This window comes from Geotrypetes seraphini, chromosome 11 (genome assembly GCF_902459505.1).
Source record: "Geotrypetes seraphini chromosome 11, aGeoSer1.1, whole genome shotgun sequence".
NCBI classification, from domain to species: domain Eukaryota; kingdom Metazoa; phylum Chordata; class Amphibia; order Gymnophiona; family Dermophiidae; genus Geotrypetes; species Geotrypetes seraphini.
In genome coordinates this window covers 13,630,639-13,656,267 of record NC_047094.1, presented here as the reverse complement: position 1 = coordinate 13,656,267, position 25,629 = coordinate 13,630,639, and the positions used below count along the sequence as shown (strand labels likewise).

Sequence of the window (25,629 nt, the reverse complement as noted above, 5' to 3'; positions counted from 1 at the left end):
GGAACCCTGCAAGATTAGTACTGTTACTCTACCCGCCCTTGAACTGAAGAACCAGTATGCTGCTCTGGAAGTGGAGGAGATGAGGGCATCCCAGGGACAGGAAGGACCAAGCTTGAAATTCCTAAAATTGCTGGATCCATGACCGCTAGGAGGCGTAAAGTAGTGGTAAAGTGTATAGGGACAGACTTAAAGATCTCAATCTGTATACTTTTTTAAAATACATCAAAGTAAAATTAGTAAAAAAAAAGGAAGGTAAATGGAGAGTGGTAAAACATTAGGATGGGAATCGCTTCAGAAGAAATGTTTGGTGTTTCAAGGCTTCACAAGAGTTAAAGGTTTGAGAAACGGAAGCAGGTATTAGAGAGTAAAGGCGTCTTTAAAGAGAAAAGTTTTAAGTTTGGCTTTAAATTTTTCAAGAGAGTTCTCTAATCGAAGATCTAATGGGAGGGCATTCCACAGAGAGGGGACGGTGACTGAAAAAAATGGATTTGCGAGTGGTATCGTAAAACAGTTCGCGTATTGACGGTATGGAGAGTAGGTTTTGATGGTTAGATCGGAGGGCCCTGGATGATAAGTATGGGATCAAAAGTTTATCTATGAACACCGGTTGGTTAGAGTTTTTGTTTTAAAGGTGAGGAGCAGTATTTTATAGGTGAGGCAATGAGTGATGGGTAGCCAATGTGCTTTGCAGAGGAGAGGAGTGACATGGTCAAATTTTTTTGCATGATTGATTAATTTGACAGCAGTGTTTTGCAATAGTTGTAAACGGCGGATTTTTTTCTGGGTTATACCTTGATAAAGAGCATTGCAGTAGTCTATGGTTGAAATTACAAGAGAGTGAATCAGGATATTGATAGAGGAGGGAATCAAGAAAAGAAGAGATAGAGCGGATGAGCCTAAGCTTATGAAAACATTTCTGCGTAACTGCACTAATTTGCTGATGAAATGTGAGGTCCTTGTCTAGAATGACTCCGACAAGTTTGACTTTACTGTCCATTTGAACTGGGGAAGAATCGATACAAATGGGTAGACACAGATGTTCATCTGGAGAGAACGAGAAAAGGACACTAGTAACATCCCTTTTCTCAGAGCGATCTCCATTGACCACTTCCCTCTGTCATCTTCCACTTAACCAGTTCCTGACCCAGTCCATCCCAAGAGCTCTCAGTTTATTTATTAGACGTCTCTGTGCAACACTGTCAAAAGCTTTGCTAAAATCTAAATACACTTTAGACCTGTATAAACAATTTGCCTCGAGTTTAGCCTCCCAACTGTTTATCTCAACATGCTCTGAACTACTTATCTTGTCCCCATCTAATATCTGCATTTGACCCCTTGGCTATAGGATAAGCTGCATTACAGAAAAGCATTAGCATCATATCCATTCCCCTCTTTTACAAAGCTGCGGTAGCAGTTGCCGTGCGGCAAGCACTCCGATGCTCATTAAATCCACATGAGCATTGGCGAGATTACTGCAGCAGCAAAAAGGAGCTCTATGTGATGTGAATATTCTAATTTGTGCTTATTAGATGCTTTTTGCATGATTTATATTTCTTGCTTGAATTTCAGTGCTGTAAATAAATATATTTTTGAAACTGTTTCATGGTAGTCCTATTATTTAGGCCCCCCTTTTACTAAACCGCGCTAGCGTTTTTTAGCTCCGGGAGCCACGTTGAATGCTGCGCGCTGCTCCCGATGCTCATAGAGTTCCTATGAGCGTCGGGAGCAGCTTGCAGCATTCAACGCGACTCCCGGCACTAAAAACCGCTAGCGTGGTTTAGTAGAAGGGGGCTTAAGTTTCAATTTACTGATTTTAACTCTACCTCATTCACTGTATTTATATTTATATTTGGTCTTTTAACTACTATCATGCTGTTAACAAAATTGTAAGTTTTATGTTGAATTATACCTGCTGTATACTGCCTTAGGTGGATCTCTTCATCAGTCCAAATTAATAAAATAAACATTGTATCCCAGCTCTTTAGAATGGATTAGCAGGAGGGGGAGTCATGTGTAAAAACTGAAATTGTTGCCCCCTCTTTGGCGCTGGCAGTAGTTCCAGACAGCATCCCCTTTCTCTCTAATCCCTTCTATGATGTCTGACACCTTCCTGGTTATTCTCCTGTAGGTCCCTAGGTGAGTCCCTCAATCCTTTCAAGTAGCTTAAGAGACAGTTCTCTTCATCTAAGAGGCTGCAATGTTTATCTTTGGTTACTATGGTACCTGCCATAGACACCAACCCAAAAATACTGCAAACTGCCCCCTTTATTTCTCTACAGCGGTATATTGCCCTCACTGCCACCTTCATGCCCTTCTCGTCATCGCTGCTGCTGCCGGCCGCAAGGCACCTGCCCTGGCTCGCCTGGAGGGCTGCAACTTTGAGTTCCTGATGCGGCAGCTGGTGGTGAACATAGGCCAAAGTTGAGCCAGGGCTCAGTGGACATGAACTTGGGTCACTCGAGTTTCATCTTGTGCCGGCACCTGCAGCTTAGCTTCCAGGAGCCGCACTTCTACCTGCACTGCCTGGGCAAGAATGGCGTCTTCGTGGACGGGGTGTGCCGGCGCTGCTGCTGCCCAGGCAGTAAGTGCACCGGTCAGCTTACTGGGGCAGAGGGGTGGGGTCCGGCACGCACCTATGATGTTGCTCGGGCACGTGCCACTGTGGCTGCTTGAGCACCCCCAATATTGAGTCCGGGCAAAGATCGTTTCCATTGGGGTTTAAGAGGAGAAACTTTAACTTAATTCTGTGAAGAAATGACATTCATTTGGGTTTGATTATAGGTGGCATGATCTGCATGTCGAGTAGAGTAGAGAAATGTAACAGCAGAGTTTGTTTTTGCTAAGGGCTTAAAAAAAAAAAGGTTTAGTAATTTTATAGTAATATATGAGTGTTCATGGATGCTGCTGTTCAGAATAAAGAACAAATAATGCAAAATGCTGCAGTCAGACTTATCTTCGGGCTGAAGAAATTCGACCACGTGACACCCTACTATTGGCAGTTGCACTGGCTACCAACGGAAGCCCGAGTAAGGTTTAAATTTGCCAGCCTCTGCCTCAAAGTACTATACGGCCTGACCCCCAAGTACATAACGGACCTTTTCGCATTTTCTAATAACAAACTCAAGAGAAACACACCCCCAAAACTCATTTCCCCTCCACTTAGAGGCTGCAAAATGAAAAAAAACACCACGAACACCTTCTCTCTCACCAAGTAGTCCTATGGGGCAAAGACCAAGACCAACTGCTTTCACCCACTACATACGGGGAATTCAGGAAACGCCTAAAAACATACCTGTTCCAATTGACCCGCACTCCCTCACCCTTCCTATTCCACCTGAACTTACAGCACTGTTATAAATATAATTTGTTATCTTCATCTTATCGTAACTTTACGTTGCTATTTATCCCCAACAGGTCCTGTCGGACATTACCTACTAAAATGTACATATTACATTTTCGCTCAGCAAATTGTATTTCTATACTATTGCCTCCTGAGGTCTCTGATCTCTGTATTTCCTCTGAATATCTACTTATTGTATTTCGCTGAATGTCCAGCACTCTTGATTGTAAACCGCCTAGAAGTCGCAAGATTGTGGCGGTATAGAAGAATAAAGTTATTATTATTATTAGAAATTCTGTATTAATGCAGTTGCCTATAGCTCTGCTGCCCTGGGTAGGGCCACTCTTGTTCTTGGAAGCTAAGCAGGATCAGGCCTGGCTAGTACCTGGGTGGGGTACCACTGGGGAATACCAGGTGCTAGGGCCCTATTTTGGACAACAGCAACATAGTAGAGCCGCATACTGTACAGGAGAAGGCAATGGTATACCACTCCTGGACTCTGCCTTGAAAATTCACAGTGAGGATTTTCCCACTGTGCACACAGCCATGGGTTGGTGGTTGACTCAGAGGTATACACACATTGATGCAATTAGCCCATTGCAAGGAGCTTTCCTAATACACTACTGCTTATAATTCACCATGGGAAGTGCCAGAGTCTTACAGCAAGATGTACTAAAGAGGATTGGTAAGACTGTGTGGGTCTGCTCCAAGCCAATTTTTGGCTGAGTCAAGAAGAGCTATTGATGCACTGAAAGGCTTGCATGCAAATGATTCACATGGAAGTTTGTCGTAATCTCCGTCTCTCCCACCTAATTGATTGCTGTGAGAGCAACTCTCACACATGTGCAAAGCCAGCAGGGGAAGCCCCAAAAGCAGCTTCATGCCACTCAGCTGTTTGGGGCAGGAAACCATGTTTTAATGGGCACAGATTTTGTGCATGTTGCACACACACAACATCTGTCCCAAAAGAAGAACCCCCCCCCACCCACCGATGACAACTCTCCTCAACGATCCCTGACAAATGCGGTATTGGGAATCTCCCTCCCCCGCGCTAGCGAAAATCAGGAGGGATGCTCATTCCCCCATGAGAAAAAAATGGCAGGAGGGATTGCCCACTCCCTCCTGCCACCTAAGTTCCACCCCCATGCTAGGCACCCCCAAACATCCCCTACCCTCCCCCTTTCCCCCCCAAAAAAGGCAGGAGGGATGCCCATTCCCTCCTGCCACAAGAGGTCCCCCAAAATCCCCCCCACCCCCCATACCTTTCAAGGAAGTTGGGAGCAGGAGGCATGCTCAGTCATTCCTACTCCAAGGGCCGCCTGTCCAAAATGGCGGGTCTTTCTCTCCTCGGTGCATCATGTGTTGCATGGGGAGGGGCCTAAGCCATGATTGGCTCAGATGCCAGGCTGCACAAGAAAAGTCAGTATCAGAACTGGAGGATAAGAGCCTGTGCCCTGAGGAATATGAGGATCCACGAAGCTAAAAAGAGGAGTGGTGAATCAAAGCAACTAGATAACATGAAGAAGGACCTAGCAAAGCTTGAAGAATAGTCTGGAATTTGGCAGCTAAGATTTAATGCTAAAAAAGCAAGTTCATGCATTTGGACTGCAAAAACACAAGGGAATGGTGCAATATAGGGGATGAAGAAACTTTGTGCACGAAAGAGGAATGGGACTTGGGTGTAATCAAAAATGTTGATTTTAGGAAGGCGAAACAGGTATAAAAAGCAATGGCAAAAGCTAGATGTATGCTTGGGTGCATAGGGAGAGGAATGACCAGAAGAGGAGGTATCGATGCCCCTATATAGGACTCTGTCTGGACTGGAGAGACCTCATTTAGAATATTGTGTAGTAAAATGATGTGGTAGCTGTGTTAGTCCACTTTAAAGGTAATATATAGAACTAATAATGCATTTTTAAAATTAGCTTTCCAAGGTAACCCTTTTTCTTCAGATTAGAAATAAGAAAATGTTGACAAACATCAGTATATAGAGGTGAAACATAAAGCATTCCACTAGCAGTGTCACAGGAAGAGGGAAGGGTGAGAAACAAAGTGACAGACATAGATTATGTGTTTCTGTGTGACTGAATGGATTGAGACTGATAGGTGAGTTAACTGGTTAGATAGGGAGAACAGCTGGCAAGCAGTGGAGAGGTTGAGAGACAGGGGGGGATGATATTTTGATTAGCTGGGGAGTGCTTGTGTGGGGGAAGGTGGTGTGATTTAATATACTGCCTTTCTATGGTTACAATCAAAGTAGTTTACATATTATATCCAAGCGCTTATTTTATACCTGGGACACTGTAAGGATAAGTGACTTGCCCAGGTCACAAGAGCGGCAGTGGGAATCCAGCCCAGGAGCCCTAGCTCTCAATTTTTAGGCTGTGCATGCAGCAGGTCTACATTCCGTGGCCCAACACTGCAGATACTTTTGTTACTGCCAGAGGTTGTGGGAAGAGCGGACAGCGTAGCTCAGTGGTCTCAAACTCGTGGCCCGGGGGCCACATGCGGCCCGCCAGGTACGATTTTGCGGCCCGCAGCCTCTACTAGTGCTGCTCGCTCTTTGCAGTGTCCTCTGGCTTCCCCCTGGCCTCCCACTCTTATCTTCAGATAATTACTGCGGCCTGCAGAGAGGATTGCCAGTGCTGCAGCAATCCTTGCAGGCTGCCGTAGTCCTCGGCAGCATGTTCCCTCTGCCGCAATCCTGCCCCTGACGTCAGAGGAGGGGCGGGATTGCGGCAGAGGGATCATGGCAGCCTGCAAGAAACATTACAGCATCGGCGATCCTCTCTGCAGGCTGCGTTAATTAGCTGAAACTAAGACTGGGAGGCCAGGGGGGAAGCTGGAGGACGCTGCAAAGAAGTGGGGAACATGCAGGCCTTCAGGAAAGGGGGGGGAAGATTTATAAACTATAAGGAGTTTTACCTCATGCAAAATTGTCATTTCTTTAATAAGACATTAACTATTTTTTCTGCAGCCCTCCAAATAACTACAAATCTAAAATGCGGCCCTGCAAAGGGTTTGAGTTTGAGACCACTGGCGTAGCTGGTTTTAAGAAAGGTTTGGGCAAGTTCCTGGAGGAAAAGTCCGTAGGTGTTATTGAGAAAGAAAGGGGGGGGGGGGAAGCCACTTCTTGTCCTGAATCGGTAGCATGGAATATTGCTGTTCCTTGGGTTTTGGCTAGGGACATGGATTGGCCACCCCTAAGAACGGGCTACTGGGCTTGATGGACCATTGGTCTGACCCAGTAAGGCTAGTCTTCGAGTAGCAGTTTCCTGGCATTACTGCGGACGACCGTCCTCCTGAGGACAGTTATTAGGTTCTCTGAGTTGATGTACCACCACACGCCGGACCCCTGACGAAGGCGTGTTTTCCGAAACACGGCCCGTGTTGGGTCCCGTGGGCTCACACTAGAGGCCCATTGGTTTGGAATGCTCCACTGAATCTTCTTTTGTATACCTTGCACCTCGTTTCTGCAGCATTTTCCCTCTTTTGGGGGGGTGGTTTGCCTTTTCTCCTTTGCAACCTCATCTCCTTAGCAACGAACGGTATCTTCCCACAATCTCCAACTGTCGCCTCAGAAGAAATCCCACGTTCGACCAGATTCTGCGGAGCACGCGGCGGGGGTAAATCCCGGACGCAGGGCTGAGGGGGAGGAGGGGGGTAAACCCCGGATCCGCTCCCCGCCACCATCATCCCACAGGCCGGCAAGCGCGTCGCGGACGCTGCGTCTGACGTCAGCGCCGGGGCCCCGCCCCCCCCACTCCGCGTCCGTCCCGCTCGCCAGCTCGCTCGGCCGCAGCCCCCCCCCCCCCCCGCCCGGCGGAACCGTCGCCTCGGGGTTGTGTTTTTTTCCGTGTGCGCGCGTGTGTTTCGGTTCGTTTGTTGTCTTTCGCCGCCTCATGACCGAAGCGGGCGACGACAGCGGGGCCCGGGCCCTCCTCGCCCTGCGCTCGGCGCCCTGCAGCCCGGTGCGCGCGGCCGCCGCCGCCTTCCCGCCCTTCTCGTCGTCGTCGTCGCCGCGGCTGCTGCCCGCCGCCGGCCGCGAGGCGCCCGCCCTGGCCCGCCTGGAGGGCCGCGACTTCGAGTTCCTGATGCGGCAGCCGGCGGTGACCATAGGCCGCAACTCGAGCCAGGGCTCGGTGGACGTGAACATGGGCCACTCGAGCTTCATCTCGCGCCGGCACCTGCAGCTCGCCTTCCACGAGCCGCACTTCTACCTGCGCTGCCTGGGCAAGAACGGCGTCTTCGTGGACGGGGCCTTCCAGAGGAGGGGCGCGCCGGCGCTGCAGCTGCCCAGGCAGTAAGTGGGGCGGTCAGCTCGCAGGGGCAGGGTCGTTTCCATGGGGGGGGGGATCAGAAATAGGAACGTGACCCCCCTTCCCTGTGATGCATCTTCATAATTCAGTGTGCTTGCATGGGATCGTGGCTAAGGGATTATTGGGGGAGGGGGGAACCGTTTTGATCTTGTGCTTTAGTTAAGCGGCATATCAAGTATTTAAAGAAAAAAAAACGTAAACATCTTTAGCAGCACCGGAAATGTGGCTGTGTGTTTGCAGAGGGAATGTCTGGCGGAGAGAGGAAGAGTGAGTTAGTAAACACAAGAGTCCCCCCTCCCCCCCTTTCCGGGTTGAATGGGGCGAAGAAAATGCTCACATACTGCTGGTTACTAAATGGACAAACAAGCATGTCCTGTGTGTTTTCTCTTCCTTATTTTTTGATTTTCTTGCATGCAAAGTTTATTTCGTTGCTTAGAAAAACCATTTTCCAAATAAATACAGCTGTATCTTTTATTTAATCTGTGTTCAAGCAGGGAAACATAATGTACTGTCTTATGAACTAGATGAGGCAAAAACTGTACGCATAACTGTTTTGTTGGAGATCCAGTTCTACATGTCATGACGGAACAGTCTATTGTTTTTGTCTAGTCTTAATTCTTTCTGCAGTTGAGCTGCCCCTGTCTGTCTTGTCTGCAGTTGGCAAACCCTTCCTGGGTGGTTGAATGGATTTTTTTTTTTTTTTTTACAGGCGTCAGCAAATACAAGCTGTCAATGTTAGTAAATACATACTGAATTTAAAATTTTGTGTGCTTTGGTTGTACTGCCCTATGGTAATAATCAGCTTTCAATTGTTAGTTCAGCAAAATTAATTTTAATTTGAAGTTTTGTTTCCTAGATCTTATTGAATTAAGGGTGCTCAAGGTGATGCATTTTCATTCTAGATGTTTACTTTGTGCCTGAAGAGACTTTCATAGTAGTCTATATTTCAGCACAGAATGTCAATATTTAAAAGCAGCCAAGGAGTAGTTTTCCTAGCTGTGTTAAATTGGGTTATATATTAACCACACTCACTGTTGCCCTTTTTATTAGGTACACATTTTTAAAGAGACAGGTAGAGAATGTTTACAGTGCCATTTTCATTCACCTTTCAAGGAGACTGGGCTTCCTGTTTAATAGAAAACTGGGAGAGATTTATATATGAAGAAATAATCTTTAAAAATGGTGCTCTAGTCATACTACAAAGCATGGACAATATGATTTCCACTGTATGACTCAATAAAATGTACAGTCTAACAGGAAACTATGGAGCACATGGTGAGAGTTGTAAAACTTATTAGACTGTCCACAAAATGTGCTAATATGCTGATATCCACCATTAAGGTTCAGTAAATCCTAGTTTGAAAAGCAAATACAGGCAGTCCCCATGTTACAGACACCTGACTTAAGTATTCATTGTGGATATCTTGAAAACCTGACTGGCAAGGGGGTGCTCCAGGACCGAGTTGAGTGGCCAATCCAGGTCACAAGTTTCTGACAAAAACCCAAATAGTAGCAACATTCTATGCTACCAATCCTAGGGCAAGCATCAGATCTCCCCTCATATCTCTCTCAATAGTAGACTATGAACTTTTCCAAACCTTGTTTAAACTCATCTACATTAACTGCTGTTACCCTATCCTTTGGCATGGTTTTTTTTCTTCATGAAAAGTAGAAGAATATTTATCCATGTTATATTTTTATGTCTCTTTAGGAGAGGTTTAACCAGGTGTTCTAAATTAATACACCCTAACACAGTGATATCTTATCTCTTTATAGCTCTTTCATTTATAAAGAGTTTGTCCATTTCCATCTCTTCCTTTACAGTGCTGCCTTAATTAATCTCATTGTAGATAACTCCTTGAATAGCAGTGCATTCTTTCTTCTTCTGTCCCGAAGGTATTGTATTTATTGCTGTAAACAGTCACCTCCTCTTTCTCTTAGCTTATGTAATTATAATTATTAAACTGAACAACTCCCGTAAGTACTAGCCCTTTACTGTTCGTTCACTGTTTTGTTTACTTCATGTAGTCCCCCTGCTTAATTTAGCAGACTTCTTGTGGAGATGGCGTGGTATACAAACCTAAGGTTTAGTTTAGTTAGTTTTTTCTTTTTTTACCAGACAAAACTGTCTTCTTGTTTGTTTGCCAAAGGACACCATTCAGTTTCTGTAAGTTATAACATTTGCATATTCATCATCAAGCCTAGCAGCCTTTCTCCATAGGTGCCCAAGTCTGATCATAAGTGCAAGCAGATCCCAAAAAGTAGATGTATTTCCAAATAGTTCTTTTTCAGAAACAATGGCTGTAGCAAGTCCACTTAGGTAACTTTTCCTCCAGGAACTTGTTCAGTCTTGTTTTGAATCTAGAGTTGCAGGGAGACAGAAATTTTACCCATCCCCACAATTAAGCTCCATTTTCACCCTTACCTACAGGAGTCAACACTATTATTTACTTGCTCGCAACCCTTTGTGTCTTCCTAACCCCAACAGCTTTCCATGGGTTTTTGGATGGTATTCACCATTCAACCAATTATTTATTTATTTTTCACATTTCTGTTTACATTCAGGTACTCTTAAGTATTTCTCCCTATCTATCCTGGGGGCTTACAATATAACAATGGTACCTGGGGCAATGGAGGATTAAACAACTTACCCAGGGTCACAAGGAGTGGCATGGGGATTGACCCCACAACCTCAGGGTGCTGAGCCAGGGGTTCTAATCACTAGTCCACTCCTCCTCCAAGCCTCAGTCTGGTGGTCTAATGGTCTCTGGATTCCAAGGCTCATTCTAGAGCCACCAGAGATTTTGGCTGTGAGAATCCCCTAGAACTACTTCTATACCTGTGGGATTCCTGCAATCCCCATTCCATGCAGCGCTCTATTTGAATCCCTCTGTTTTTCACCTTGACCACATCCTTACAACAGCTTAATTATGCACTAGTTGAAAATATTATTGAAAGGTTTTATTTTTAATCTGATGGTCATCAGATCCATGGAGTATCTTCTTGGTCTGTATTTGACAAATTAAATACATGTTCACTGTTTAACCATTCCACCTTGGTCATAATTTTTCATAAGCTTTTATCATATATGTAAGTAAGGGACAGTAAGGGAATTTTTCAAGTACCTTTCTTATTTCTAATCTTAATGTATATTTTCTGTAAACCGCTTAGAACCTAACGGATGTAGCGGTATATAAGAAATAAATTACATTACATTACATATGCGCTACTGTCTTCTCCCATTGAAATGCTCTAGCCTGTTTTGTCTTTCTTTTTAAACGTACTAGTCCCTTTGTTTATTTTTACTGCCCTTATCTGACACATTTCTAGTTGTTTTATATCCTTTTTGAGATGGAGTAGCCAGGAAAAAACTTGTATTGAAAAATCTTGCACTGTAACTATGGCAAATTTAACCTGTAAACTGTATATTATGTAAATTAGCATTAGACCCCTACCGTGTTTCCTCGAAAATAAGACAGTGTCTTATATTAATTTTAGGCCCAAAAACCGCACTAGGTCTTATTTTTGGGGTGTGTACATGATCATCTCTCCCTTCCTCTCCTTCACCCCAATTCTTCCTTTTTCTCCCCCACATGTGCAGCATCTTTCCTCCCCTTCCTCATGCAGCAGGACCCTTGCCCAGCTTCTCTTCCCTTGTGTAGCACAGGACCCTTACCCAGCTTCTATCCTTCACTCCCTTCTTTAGCTTCCCTCCCATCCCTTGTGCAGCAGAACCCTTGAGCGAGCTTCTAGTGATATAGCTGGTTTGATCTCTTCAAGAATCAATGCTAGCTCTTCTGGCGGTCCATTGTAAGCTTAAAATCCTTCTCCAACACCAAAGCTCAAAAGAGTCAATATTCTTTCTCTCTTATTTCCGTAGTGTCCAGTTTTTGCATTCGTATTGACCATTGAGAAAATGTGTGTGGACAAGTCTGATCTTTGGAGTGTAACTCATCTATTAGCCCTCCTTCACTTAAATTGTCAATATAAACTAGTTTGACCCTTCGATTGCCTTGTTATGTTCTTCTTTTTTCAATTGCACTGTATGTAACTCATCTATTTGTTGTGAACCGCCTAGAACTCCCTGGGTATGGCAGTATACAAAAATAAATAATTATTATGATTATTTCCATGCCTTTGAATTCTTTGTCAAGAGCCTTCATTGAAGAGCAACCAAGTGCTATTCTGCAATGTATTTCTTCTCTTCTAGTTACTTCTTTGTCTACAAAAGAACCCAAGAGATTAAAAACCTTTAAAGCTTCTATTATATCGCCTTCAAGCTCAAAATCTTCATCATTTCCATGTTCATGATCTTCATGTTATGTTCAGTTCTAATCCCATGTTAAGACTTTTGGTTTTGACTTTTCTTAGTAGATACAGCATGTCTGCCTTTGTATTGTATCATCTGCATAGCACAGGTTGTTTATATTTCGGCCATCAACTTTGAAACCAACGCTGTCTTCTTCCAAATTTGCTCCTCTTAAGATGGCTTCGCCATAAAAGTTGAATAGATAAGGTGACAAGATGCATCCTTGCCTGACACCACCTTCTATTGGAAACCAATCGATGTTGCCATATTCTGTTCTTACTGCAGCTTTTTTATTTTCATAGAGGCTCTTTATCAGCTGAGTTAATGTGTTTGGGTATTCCCATTTGAGATAGAGTTCTCCATAGTTTATCGTGATCTATGCAGTCAAAAGCTTTGCTGTAGTCAATGAAGCAAAAGTATAGGGGCTTTGGTATTTTTTGCTCTTCTCCAATATCCATCTGTTAGGTCCTAGCTCACACTCGCTGTCTAACACCAGCTCTGGCAGGATACACATTTCAAATCTGACATTATAATCACAAAATAGAAAATAATTTTTTTTTTCTACTGTCATATCCAACATTTGTTTCTTTCCCACTGTCTACCATCTCTCTCCCTGCCCTGGGTCAAACTTCTCTATTCCCCTTCATGCTGCATCTCTCCTTTCCTCCCCTCCATTATCATGTGCAACATTTCTTTCTCTCTCCCCATGTACCATCTCTCCCTGCCTTCCACCCTTTGTCCAACATTTCTCCCTCTCCTTCATGCATGTCTCCCTCCTCTCCACCATATGCAGGATTTATCCCCTTCACCCCTTTCTACCTCTGTTTCATCTCTCCCTTCCTTTTCTCCACCCCAACAATTCTTCCTCTCTCTTTTTCCCCCCATGTGCAGCATCTTTCCATCCCCCAGAGCAGCAGCTTTCCTTCTCTCCCACCCATCCCCCTGTGCAGCAGCACCCCACTGATCCTTCCACCGTGAAACCTGACATACCTCTGTAGCCTCCTAAAGCAGCAGTGCTCTGAACGGGCTGCTTCATGACATATCCCACTAGGACTTCCCTCTGTTGCGACACTACTGATGTCATCAGTGATGTGGCAGAGGGAAGGCCCCCAACGGGGGAAGGCCATTCAGAGTGCTGCTGCCACTGCTGTTGTAGGAGGCCTTGGAGTTATGTCAGGTGTCACCAGAGTGGGGGCGCTGAATCTGTGAGTCTGCTTTTCTAGGACAATAAATCGATTCACTGATGTGAATTGGTGAATCAGTTTGAATCGAGCAGCACTAGAACTTATAAGTATGGGCTTGGTGAAACTTACAACCCTGTGAACTGCTCCAGCCCTCATACAAGGCTCTGGAATCCTTCAAGAACTATAAAAACATTGAGTAGGCCTACTTGAGGAATGGCAGGTGCCTGGAAGAGTGTTTGCCTCTGCCCACTCTCCACTTTCTCATAGAGGGAAATTTTCAAAAAAACAAAGTAAATATCTTCTGACGTTTAGAACATGTGTCGGCCATCTTGGATCCCCCAACTCCTATGACTTAATTTTTAGTACATTGCTTTCTTTTGGAAATTTTTCACTTGGTAATGATATAAGTTGGAATTTATATGAACATTACATGGGGAAACAATGACTGTGCCATTCAATTCTGGTTAACCTGTGATTTTTCTTGATATCCAAATAAGAAAGTAGTTCAAAGTGAGCATACCAGTATTGAATTCAAAAGTTTTATAATGGGATGTGGGGAAGGGGGCAGTGACACGAATAGTGCCCTGATTTATTAAAAATCCAGATTATGAAATGGAATACAGCATTTAAAATTAATAAAATATATATATTTTTGGGGTGGTGAAAGGTGATAGTAATGACATGATGCTTTCCCAAGTATATGCCATATTCAGCACTGGAGAATGCTTTCTGGATGTTGCTATAGGTTAAGAGTATAGAGAATTGCATGGGAAGAAAATAGTGAAAGCTTTTCAAGTTATGGCTATATAATCTTAACCCTTTCAGGACCATAAGGATCGTAGGCCAATTTTTGTGGTTTTGACGACATTTTTATGGTAAAAAGGGCTTGCAGATGCCAAAAAATTGATTTTTTTTGTGAAATATCATTATTTTTATTTAAAAAATCACACTTCTGGCTTATGGACAGTGTGGCAAGTGAATCTTCTCGTCAATCTGGCAACGACGCTAATGAATGAATGTCGGAACCAGTTTGTTTACGTAAAGGCAGTATCATATGGAATCCGTACATATCAAATTTAGAACTGTAGACTATCCCAATCAAAATTTATAGGATTTTAAAGTTATGGGACAAATATGTCCCTTGGTCCTGAAAGGGTTAAGGCAGGTGTTTTGGAGGCTTCTTCTCCTCAACAAGGCATGAGAACTACTTCTATACTGACTGTCCCCTCCTCCCCCATCTGCAGAGAGCAAAGATCTAATTTTCAGTAGATAATGAGCATTAGTGCTGCCCGATTCAGAGAAAAATATTTTGATTCGATTCACTCTGTTGAATCGATTTTTTGATTCGATTCACTGTTAAGTTTAAACATTTTATTTAACCAAGGCAATATCATATCAAAAATTCCCAGCTTCCATCCTCAGACTCGCCAGCCCCTGCCGATTCCCAGCTTCCATCCCCAGCCCCCCAGACTCACCAGCCCCCTGCCGATTCTCAGCCCTCCCTGCCGATTCTCAGTCCTCCCGGCCGATTCTCAGCACCCCCCTGCCGGTTCATATACTTACTCGACTGGATGTGGAATCGCGGGGAAGAGAGGAGAAATGCGAAGAGAGAGCCAGCAAAAAATACCGTTTGCTTCTGAGGTCCGCTGCATGAGTTCTGCTCGCTCCCCCCTCTACGCTCCCACGACCTTTCGTTTCTTCTGATGTAATTTCCGGTTTTGCAAAACCGGAAGTTATATTAGATGGGAACGAGTGGCGACCGGCGATGAAAAAAATAATGAACTTCAATCGGGGTTGAATCGGTGAGTCCGGTTTTTCACAAAAACGAACTGATTCGAATCGGTGAACCGATTCGAATCATGAATCGAGCAGCACTACTGAGCACATAACCTTAACATGCTGAATGAATTTTTTTTTGTTCTTTAGTTGATAGTCCCTATGTCCACAAACAGTAAATTAACTGGGTCAGACCCAAACTTCATTTAATCCAGTGGGTGCTAGAGCCCAGAGGAAATAGTTGTCTGCTGTCATTACTGTCTCCATTTCTTGTGTCGGGTAACAGATTTAAAAACAGGAGTACGCTTTTTGCACAGTAGTTAACTTGGGACCTGATGCCATTCTGTGTCTGATCTGGGAAATGGCAACTTTTGTTGCTTCTGGCCATCACAGAGCTGGTAGAAAGTGTTCCTGCTGCTGCTGGCTTAGGGCCAGGAAATGAGTTGAAGCCATGGAGGAACAAAATTGAGGTTGGAATGAGTAGATTATAAAAACAATTCAAACTAAGTAAATATGAATGTAAAAGTACACAATAATAGTTCAGATAAAAAATGAACGCTGCTAAAACCATGTCTAAAACCCAAGTTTTCAGATACACTTGACTAACTTTGAAAGAATGCGAGACATGAAATATTTTACTTTTCTAATACATGAGTAGCTGCATGGTGATTGCATCAGTAGTAACTTGAAATGCTAAAATGCATAAGACTGAAGGAGGAACAAAAACATCAGAGGGCTATGCTTTCAGGAATGTAAACAAACAGAACCACAGTAATATTCTTAGATACCTGAAAGTTACTGGGTTTTGTCCAGGTACTAGTGACCTGGATTGGCCACCATGAGAACAGGCTACTGGGCTTGATGGACCATTGGTTTGACCCAGTAGGGCTATTCTTAAGTTCTTATCGTATAGAGTGGCTAAGTGGTTAGAGCAGCAGGCCCAGATACCAGAGTTTAGATTCCACTTTTCCAGCTGATAACTGCTTTTGATCTTGGACAAATCACTGCATCAGCTACTTTTGTGTTCTACCACTTTAACACATGTCACTTTACCAAAACTCCCATTTTATGCATTGACATCTAGTTATTAATATGTTAATAAAGTTAGTGTATATTAGTGGATTTTGAACAGGACATAGTGTTGAAGCGATGTTCACCTGGCTTCGGAGCAACTGGAAAATTTATTCTCTACAGGAATGCAGAAGCTAGTTGAACAATATTACAAATGCATCAGCTTGCATGGGGACTTTGTAGAAAGTGATATACACTCCTCCCTCAATATTCGCGGGGATTAGGGGCAGAGCCGGCTCGTGAATATTGAAAATTTGTGAATAACTTTTGGGTTGGCTCTAACCCAACACCACCTCACCCCGGCATCCCGGACCTTCCAATTATTCCAAAAGCATCTGAAAACTTTATATTCTCAAAAATGTAAATCTCGCTATCCTCTTTATAATCATTAATTCTTATAATGTTTTTCCTTCCTTATATTAAAGTTCCTGTAAATCATGCCGAGCTCTATATAGAGATGATGCGGTATATAAACTTAAAGTTTTGTTTACCTGGTGGTCTAGCAGTCTTTCGGGCAGGAGCGATCTTCCTACGCTCCTGCCCCGTGCAGATCACTCATATAAAATGGCTGCCATGAGTTCCTGTAGTCTACTCACGGCAGCCATTTTGTATGAGTGATCTGCATGGGGCAGGAGCGTAGAAAGATCGCTTCTGCCCCGAAAGACCACTAGACCACCAGGTAAGGTCCAGGAGGGAGGTGGGGGTGATTCTGGTTTTAGGAAATCACGAATAATTGAAATCATGAGTCCTTAAACTATGAATCGGGAGGGTGAAGTGTAGTCAATTGAGGCACAGAATGGAGAGAGAGAGATGGACGTGTTGGGTCTCGAGAAGGAGGGAAAGATGGTAGAGGCGCTGATAAAGGACCGCATCATTGATCACCTTGATGGACACGGTCTGATGAGGACCAGCCAGCACGGTTTCAGCAAAGGCAGATCTTATTTGATGAACTTGCTGCATTTCTTCTAGGGAGTAAACAGGCAGATAGACAAGGGCGACCCGGTCGAAATTGTATATCTGGATTTTCAGAAGGCGTTCGACAAGGTTCCACATGAACGACTACTTCGGAAAATTGCGAGCCATGGAATTGAGGGTGAAATACTCATGTGGATTAAAAACTGTCTGGAGCATAGGAAACAGAGAGTGGGAGTAAATGGACAATACTCGGACTGGAAGAGCATCACCAGTGGGGTGCCACAGGGCTTGGTGCTTGGACCCATGCTCTTCAACATCTTTATAAACGATCCGATCTGGACATTGGTTCGGCGAGTGAGGTAATTAAATTTGTGGACGATATGAAGATATTCAGAGTAGTAAAGACACAGTGGAATTGCGAAGATCTGCAACGTGACATTATCAAGCTCAAGAAATGGGCATCGACATGGCAAATGAGGTTCAACATGGATAAGTGTAAAATGATGCATGTCGGTAACAAAAATCTCATGCACGATGTCCGGGGCAGTACTTGGAGAGACTTCCCATGAAAGAGACTTGAGAGTTATAATCGACAAATTGATGAAGCTTTCCGCGCAATGTGCGGCGGCGGTGAAAAGGGCGAACAGAATGCTAGGAATGATAAAGAAGGGGATCACGAACAGTTCGGAGAAGGTTATCATGCCGCTGTACCAGGCCATGGTGCGCCCTCACCTGGAGTATTTGTCCAGCACTGGTCACTATACATGAAAAAGGACAAGGTACTACTCGAAAGGGTCCAGAGAAGAGCGACTAAAATGGTTAAGGGGCTGGAGGAGTTGCCGTACAGTGAGAGATTGGACAGCTCTTTTTGTATTTTAAACATCCCCCCACCCCCAGGTACCTTTTAAATCCCTCCCTAGATTGCTGTCTTGCTATTTTAAACATCCCCCCACCCCCGGTACCTTTTAAGATCCTTTGCTAGAGAGCTTTTTTATGTATGCTATTTTAAACATTCCCCCTCCCCCAGTACTTTTTAAAATCCCTCCTAGACAGCTTTTTTGTACGGTATTTTAAACATCCCCCCACCTCCGGTACCTTTTAAAATCTCTTCCTTGCTCGCTAGCTGTCTCCTCTTCTTATTTCCCAGCCAGTGGCACAGAGGTTAGAAGAGCGCGGCGGTCAGGAGCAAAGCTTTCCGCGCTCCCACTTGGGCCCGCGCTGTTGTCTGAATGGCTGCCATCAGGGTAGGTTCTGAGGCTTTTTGCTTCTCACTATTTTTTCATTGCTCTATTTGCAGATATTCAAGTAAGTTTTGTATATAGATTCTGCGTTTATCTGGAGGAGTGTGTTTATGATGAATATACTCCACACAGCTACCGAAACTTGTGAGGCTGGTATCCAAAACCATTCTTGCTTATTGAGTTTTAGGTCTGTAGCTATGCCCTCCTAGGAAGGTTGTCCAGCATTCTTGGAAGCCTAATGCAGCAGGCCTAATATTAAGGTTTTAACAATTGATTGTACTGTTGGTGGAGAACTAAGGAAAAAATCAAGTCGGTCACAAACTCCCTGTATTCAATTCTTGTTATGGACTCCTTGGAAACAGTTTATGATCATCCATATGACTGAGAATTCTAGCACCAAAGGCTTCTATTTTCAGTTCTTGCAACTTCTTCATTAGTGAATTTCTCTGGCAAACCTTTATCTCAAACTAGTACTTCTGACTTGTGATGCTAAACATGAGCTCAAAGATCATTAATCCTCATTGTTCTGTGCAGCCAAACTCATTTTGCCATGGTCTTCATGGGACCATGGGGCAGCGGATCCTGTGTGCTGCCCACGCCTGGCCTGGAAGCCTTTCCTCTGACCCTGGGATTTTGCGTCAGAGGGAAGGCTTCCAGGTCAGCTGTGGGTGGCGTGTGGGAGTCCTGACCATGGCCTTTTGAAGTTTGGCTGCACTGGATGATATGAAGGAGGAAGAGGGTGCTACTTGGACTTGTGGAGCTGGGCCCAGAGGTACACTCCCGCAGGAGGTGGGACATGGGGAAGGGGGCAGGGGCGAGCAGGGCCATGAAGGGGTATCTCAATCGCAGCAAATTGATAAGGATCTGATTGTGGATATCCAAAAGTTTGGAAGGAAAGAGGAGGTTCTGCTGTTGGGAGATTTCAACCTGCCGGATGCGGACTGGAATGTTCCGTCTGCGGAATCGGAAAGAAATAGGGAGATTGTGGATGCCTTTCAAGAGGCTCTGCTCAGACAAATGGTGACGGAACCCACAAGGGAAAAAGCGATATTGGATCTGGTCCTCACAAATGGAGACAGTATCTCTAATGTTCGAGTGGGTGCTCACCTGGGTAGTAGCGATCATCAAACGGTTTGGTTTGATATAACGGCTAAAGTGGAGAGCGGCCGCACGATACTTAAAGTCCTAGATTTCAAACGTACGGACTTTAATGCAATGGGAAAGTACCTGAAGAAAGAGCTGTTAGGATGGGAGGACATAAGAGAAGTGGAAAGACAGTGGTCTAAGCTGAAAGGAGCGATAAAAATGGCTACGGACCTTTATGCGAAGAAAATCAATAAAAACAAGAGAAAAAGGAAGCCGATATGGTTCTCCAACCTAGTGGCTGAGAAAATAAAGGCGAAAGAGTTGGCGTTCATGAAATATAAAAAAACCCAAGAAGAGAAGAGCAGAAAGGACTACAGGGTGAAACTGAAAGAAGCCAAGAGAGAGATACATTTGGCAAAGGCACAGGCGGAAGAACAAATGGCTAAAAATGTAAAAAAGGGAGATAAAAATTTTTTCAGATATATTAGTGAAAGGAGGAAGATAAAAAATGGAATTGCTAGGCTAAAAGATGCTGGGAACAAATATGTGGAGAGTGATGAGGAGAAAGCAAATGTGCTAAACAAATACTTCTGTTCTGTATTCACAGAAGAAAATCCTGGAGAAGGACCGAGATTGTCTGGCAAAGTTACACGAGAAAATGGAGTAGATTCTGCGCCGTTCACGGAGGAGAGTGTTTATGAGCAACTTGAAAAACTGAAGGTGGACAAAGCGATGGGACCAGACGGGATCCATCCCAGGATACTAAGGGAGCTCAGAGAGGTTCTGGCGAGTCCTATTAAAGACTTGTTCAACAAATCTCTGGAGACGGGAGTGATTCCTGGGGATTGGAGGAGAGCGGATGTGGTCCCTATTCATAAAAGTGGTCACAGGGATGAAGCAAGAAACTACAGGCCGGTGAGCCTCACTTCAGTTGTTGGAAAAATAATGGAAGTGTTGCTGAAAGAAAGGATAGTGTATTTCCTTGAATCTAATGGGTTACAGGATCCGAGGCAACATGGCTTTACAAAAGGTAAATCGTGCCAAACGAACCTGATTGAATTTTTTGATTGGGTGACCAGAGAGCTGGATCGAGGACATATGCTAGATGTAATTTACTTGGATTTCAGCAAAGCCTTTGATACAGTTCCTCATAGGAGGCTGTTGAACAAACTTGAAGGGCTGAAGTTAGGACCCAAAGTGGTGAACTGGGTCAGAAACTGGCTGTCGGACAGACGCCAGAGGGTGGTGGTTAATGGAAGTCGCTCGAAGGAAGGAAAGGTGACTAGTGGAGTCCCTCAGGGTTTGGTGCTGGGGCCAATCCTGTTCAATATGTATGTAAGTGACATTGCTGAAGGGTTAGAAGGAAAAGTGTGCCTTTTTGCAGATGATACCAAGATTTGTAACAGAGTAGACACCGAAGAGGGAGTGGAGAATATGAAAAAGGATCTGCAAAAGTTAGAGGAATGGTCTAATGCCTGGCAACTAAAATTCAATGCAAAGAAATGCAGAGTAATGCATTTGGGGATTAATAATAGGAAGGGACCGTATATGCTGGGAGGAGAGAAGCTGATATGCACGGACGGGGAGAGGGACCTTGGGGTGATAGTGTCCGAAGATCTAAAGGCGAAAAAACAGTGTGACAAGGCAGTGGCTGCTGCCCGAAGGATTCTGGGCTGTATAAAGAGAGGCGTAGTCAGTAGAAGGAAGAAGGTGTTGATGCCCCTGTACAGGTCATTGGTGAGGCCCCACTTGGAGTATTGTGTTCAGTTTTGGAGACCGTATCTGGCGAAAGACGTAAGAAGACTTGAGGCGGTCCAGAGGAGGGTGACGAAAATGATAGGAGGCTTGCGCCAGAAGACGTATGAGGAGAGACTGGAAGCCCTGAATATGTATACCCTAGAGGAAAGGAGAGACAGGGGAGATATGATTCAGACGTTCAAATACTTAAAGGGTATTAACGTAGAACAAAATCTTTTCCAGAGAAAGGAAAATGGTAAAACCAGAGGACATAATTTGAGGTTGAGGGGTGGTAGATTCAGGGGCAATGTTAGGAAATTCTACTTTACGGAGAGGGTGGTGGATGCCTGGAATGCGCTCCTGAGAGAGGTGGTGGAGAGTAAAACTGTGACTGAGTTCAAAGAATCGTGGGATGAACACAGAAGATTTAGAATCAAAAAATAATATTAAAGATTGAACTAGGACAGTTACTGGGCAGACTTGTACGGTATGTATGGCCGTTTGGAGGAGGATGGGCAGGGGAGGGCTTCAATGGCTGGGAGGGTGTAGATGGGCTGGAGTAAGTCTTAACAGAGATTTCGGCAGTTGGAACCCAAGCACAGTACCGGGTAAAGCTTTAGATTCTCGTCCAGAAATAGCTAAGAAGAAAAATAAAAAATTTAAATTGAATCAGGTTGGGCAGACTGGATGGACCATTCAGGTCTTTATCTGCGTCATCTACTATGTTACTATGTTACTCTAGGGGACCCAGTGTGCTTGGGTGCCTAGAGCCCATCAAAAAATTAATCTTGCCATGCGGATCCCAGCACTATGTGCTATCTTGTAAAGGGCACGGATCCCAGAATCACTGAGCATTGAATTTTGAGTGCCTTTTACTGAATCTAGGGCTTAATTTATAGTAATAGACCAGAATAAATCAAAGCACAGTAACATCCATGGTAATAGGAAGTTCACTAAGACAGCCATACCTTGATTTTATTTTCTTGAACGAAAGTTTCCTTCTATACCTTAAAGCTGGTGCAAACTACTTGAATGTTCATTTCCGGCCTGACTGCAGAACGTGACGGTGTAACCAGTGACACCTGTTGAGATGAACTAAGATGCTGAGAGGGTTTGTAATGATGCAACCACAGAGCAGAGAGAAGAGAACACAAAGAGGTGTGTAGCTAAAACCTGGTATCTGGTCTGTTAAGCAAACGGAAAACTGTCTAAACTTCTAACTACATCCCTTGGGTTTTGACCAGGTACTAGTGACCTGGATTGGCCACCGTGAGAACGGGTTACCGGGCTTGATGGACCATTGGTCTAACCCAGTAAGGCTATTATGTTTATTAGGCCTATTTAATCTTTTACATCGGTGAATTTCCAACACTCTGGGTACTAGATTTGCATTGCTAATTTTTACTGACAGGAAGATTGATGTACCCTCTTATTTGATAAATATTTTGCTTGAATGTTGCTAAATTTCAGTAGTTCTCCTTGCTCTTGTTTTGCATAAATATGATATGCTTCAAGAGGGTGGAAGTGGCTTTTTTTGCCCTTTTCACCTATACCAGTATTTATATGAAGAGCAGTATATCAAGTTCATTATAAATTAAACATTTCATTTACAATTTGCAGATTCAAACTGCTCTCTGCAATGTACAACATTTTAAATGCAAAATAACTTCATATACAATTAAACTAACCTTCATTAAAATACTAATTACCACATTTTGTTTGGCCATTTTATTTTTCCAATCAAGTTGATCCCAGTTTCTCTATCCTGCTTTTCTGTTCTTTCCAGTGAGTGCTGTCCATCTTTCATTTCCCTCACTACAAATGTCTTTCTTTATCTCCTTTAGCTCTCCTATTTCTCCTCATACATTCCTTGGCCTTCTGTTCCCTTCTTTTCACCCACTCCTCCTCCTTACACTGTACTTCTATCCTTTGATCTCACTACTTCTCTCACTCATCTCCTTGACAAGCCCTGTGGCCTCTCCCATTTGGTTCTACCATGCCTAGCATCTACCCTCTCTATCTGTTCTTATATATACCCATGTAGTACAGTATATTTCATGATTATGATATATCTCAGTAATCTGTAATTTGACAACGATATCTTAAATGTCTGGCTGTTGTGGTGTTTGGGGTTTTTTTTTTGTTTTTTTTTTGGGGGGGAGTGATGTTGGATTAATTTATTTGCGATGGTGGTGCCTTTGCCCAGATAGCTGATAGTTGATCACCTGGTTTTAGAATTGCTTCAATATTAACTGAAGCAGCAAATCTTTCTTTTTGCTTATGGTTGCGGAATGCGTTCTGTTTGAAGATCGTGCTGATTTGTGTATTTTTGCTTTAAATTGTGCCAACTTCTTACATCTGTCTTTTGCCAGCCATATTTATTCTGTCGTAAGCTATATATCACTTGCATTTATAATTTCTGAGCACGTTGAAATCTGTTTATGATCAAACACTGTTCAAACAGTGAGTCTACGGTATGTTGACATAAAAACATATCAGATTGAAGGCGTGCAACCAAAGCTTATGTTTACTCCTTGTCATCTTTCTCCCTCATGTGTAGAATGGAATATAATTTCTCAAACCTTTTGTTCAATATATTAAAACAGTGAGAAACAGAAATAGGGAAAATGTATATTTATAGTAACATTCTGTGTTTTATTTTATTTCTCAACCAAGATGGAGCTATTTACACAATCGTATTCAAACAACATAGAAACCAAACTAATTCATTAGTTAGAACTGCCATTCACAGGTTCTGCAATATATCCTGGTATAGTACAGTCTCGATTATCCAACATAAACAGGACTGACCTTTTTGTCAGATTTAATCTGAATTTCTGTATCACACTTCCAGTGTAGGTTTCAAGGCGATTTACAAGCTGAGGCCCATATAGTAATATGGGGAATTACAGTTACTTTGTCATAATTTGTGCTCAAGGCAGGCGGTCCACTAGGAAATCCAATGTGGATGAATAAGTTTATTGAAAATGCTCCCAGGAGTAGCCCCAATGCATTTTGCTTCTTCAGGAGCATATATCTATATGATAAAACATAAAAATAAATACAGCATAATCCAACTGACTTAAAAACAGATTAAAAAAGAAATCCCCCAAATACTTGCCATTAAAACTTCAAAAGGAACAATATAAAGAACCAATTCAGATGGCTCGCCTAACTGAAGTTAAAAACTGCTTTTGCCACCAAAGGTAACTAAAGTTTTTCAAACACTGTTTAAAAAAAAAGAAATATATATATATATATATATATATATATATATACACACAAACACCCACCCCAAGATCAGAGAGTGTTATAAAAGTGAACTCACTTATTATAAAAAGAATTCTGAAAAACTTCCAAAATGTCTTAAGAAAGCTGCTACACTCTTTTTGTAAGTTTTAAAACCTCTTTTAAGACTTTTATTTCACCAGAATTCATTCTTAAAGTACACTTCCCCCTCCGTATTTGCGAATTCCGTATGTATGGATTCGCCTATTCGCGGTTTTAAACGGAGAGGGAAGTGTAGTTTTACATAAGAACATAAGAACTGCCATCTCCGGATCAGACCCATGGTCCATCGAGTCCGGCGATCCACACATGCGGAGGCCCAGTCAGGTATACACCTGATGTAGTTTTAGTCACCCATATCCCTCTATGCCTCTCGTAAGGAGATGTGCATCTAATTTGCCTTTGAATCCTAGCACAGTGGATTCCTTAATAACCTCCTTTGGGAGAGCATTCCAGGCGTCTACCACTCGCTGTGTAAAGCAGAACTTCCTGGCATTTGTCCTGGACTTGTCCCCCCTTAGCTTCAAGCCATGTCCTCTTGTCCGTGTTGCGTTGGACAATGTAAATAATTTATTTTCCTGCTCTATTTTATCGATTCCTTTCAGCATTTTGAACGTCTTGATCATGTCCCCTCGCAGCCTCCTCTTCTCAAGGGAGAACAGTCCCAGTTTCTTGAGTCGTTCCTCATATTCCAAGTTCTCCATACTTCTTATTAGCTTTGTTGCTCGTCTCTGCACCCTCTCAAGCAGTTTTATATCCTTCTTTAGGTTGGGAGAACCTGCATGCATGCATGGTGTTTGTTTTTTAAAATTTTTGGTTAAAATTGTCCTTTGTTTTATTTTGGGGTTGTTTGGGTTTTTTTTGGGGGGGAGGGGTTAATAAAGGAGCTTCATCTTACCTGTAGACCAGGGGTCTCAAAGTCCCTCCTTGAGGGCCGCAATCCAGTCGGGTTTTCAGGATTTCCCCAATGAATATGCATGAGATCTATGTGCATGCACTGCTTTTAATGCATATTCATTGGGGAAATCCTGAAAACCCGACTGGATTGTGGCCCTCAAGGAGGGACTTTGAGATCCCTGCTGTAGACCTATATTGATTTTATTGCTTTCACTATTTTAAGGAAAAAATGGAGTGTGTGTCAAATCCATTGAAGTCAATACTGTCATTAAACAAAAGTGTAAAGTTTGATAAATACAAGCCATTAAAAAAACTCGAGGGTAAATCAGCATTTCAAACCTCATGCATCAATGTGCAAAATGGACAGCACTGATTTAGAATGCTTAATGTCAACAGGACAGCATTTATTTATTTGTTTTAAAAAAACTTATTACTCACTTAAACTTAAGTGGGTTACAAAATACAT

The 25,629-nt window shown here is 43.3% G+C and overlaps 1 protein-coding gene across 3 annotated transcripts in view; it reads left to right on the top strand.

The window, feature by feature from the left end:
• The first annotated feature begins 6,986 nt into the window (after positions 1 to 6,986).
• The window catches only part of FOXK1 (forkhead box K1), a 77,842-nt gene continuing 59,199 nt past the window's right edge, over positions 6,987 to 25,629 (top strand). Inside the window, exon 1 of one of the 3 annotated variants that reach the window (XM_033963875.1) lies at positions 6,987 to 7,643. In XM_033963875.1, coding sequence (XP_033819766.1) covers positions 7,243 to 7,643 — 401 coding nt within the window. In that variant the 5' untranslated portion in view covers positions 6,987 to 7,242. The remainder of the gene's footprint in view (positions 7,644 to 25,629) is intronic. The other 2 variants (XM_033963877.1, XM_033963878.1) reach the window with 2 other exon arrangements.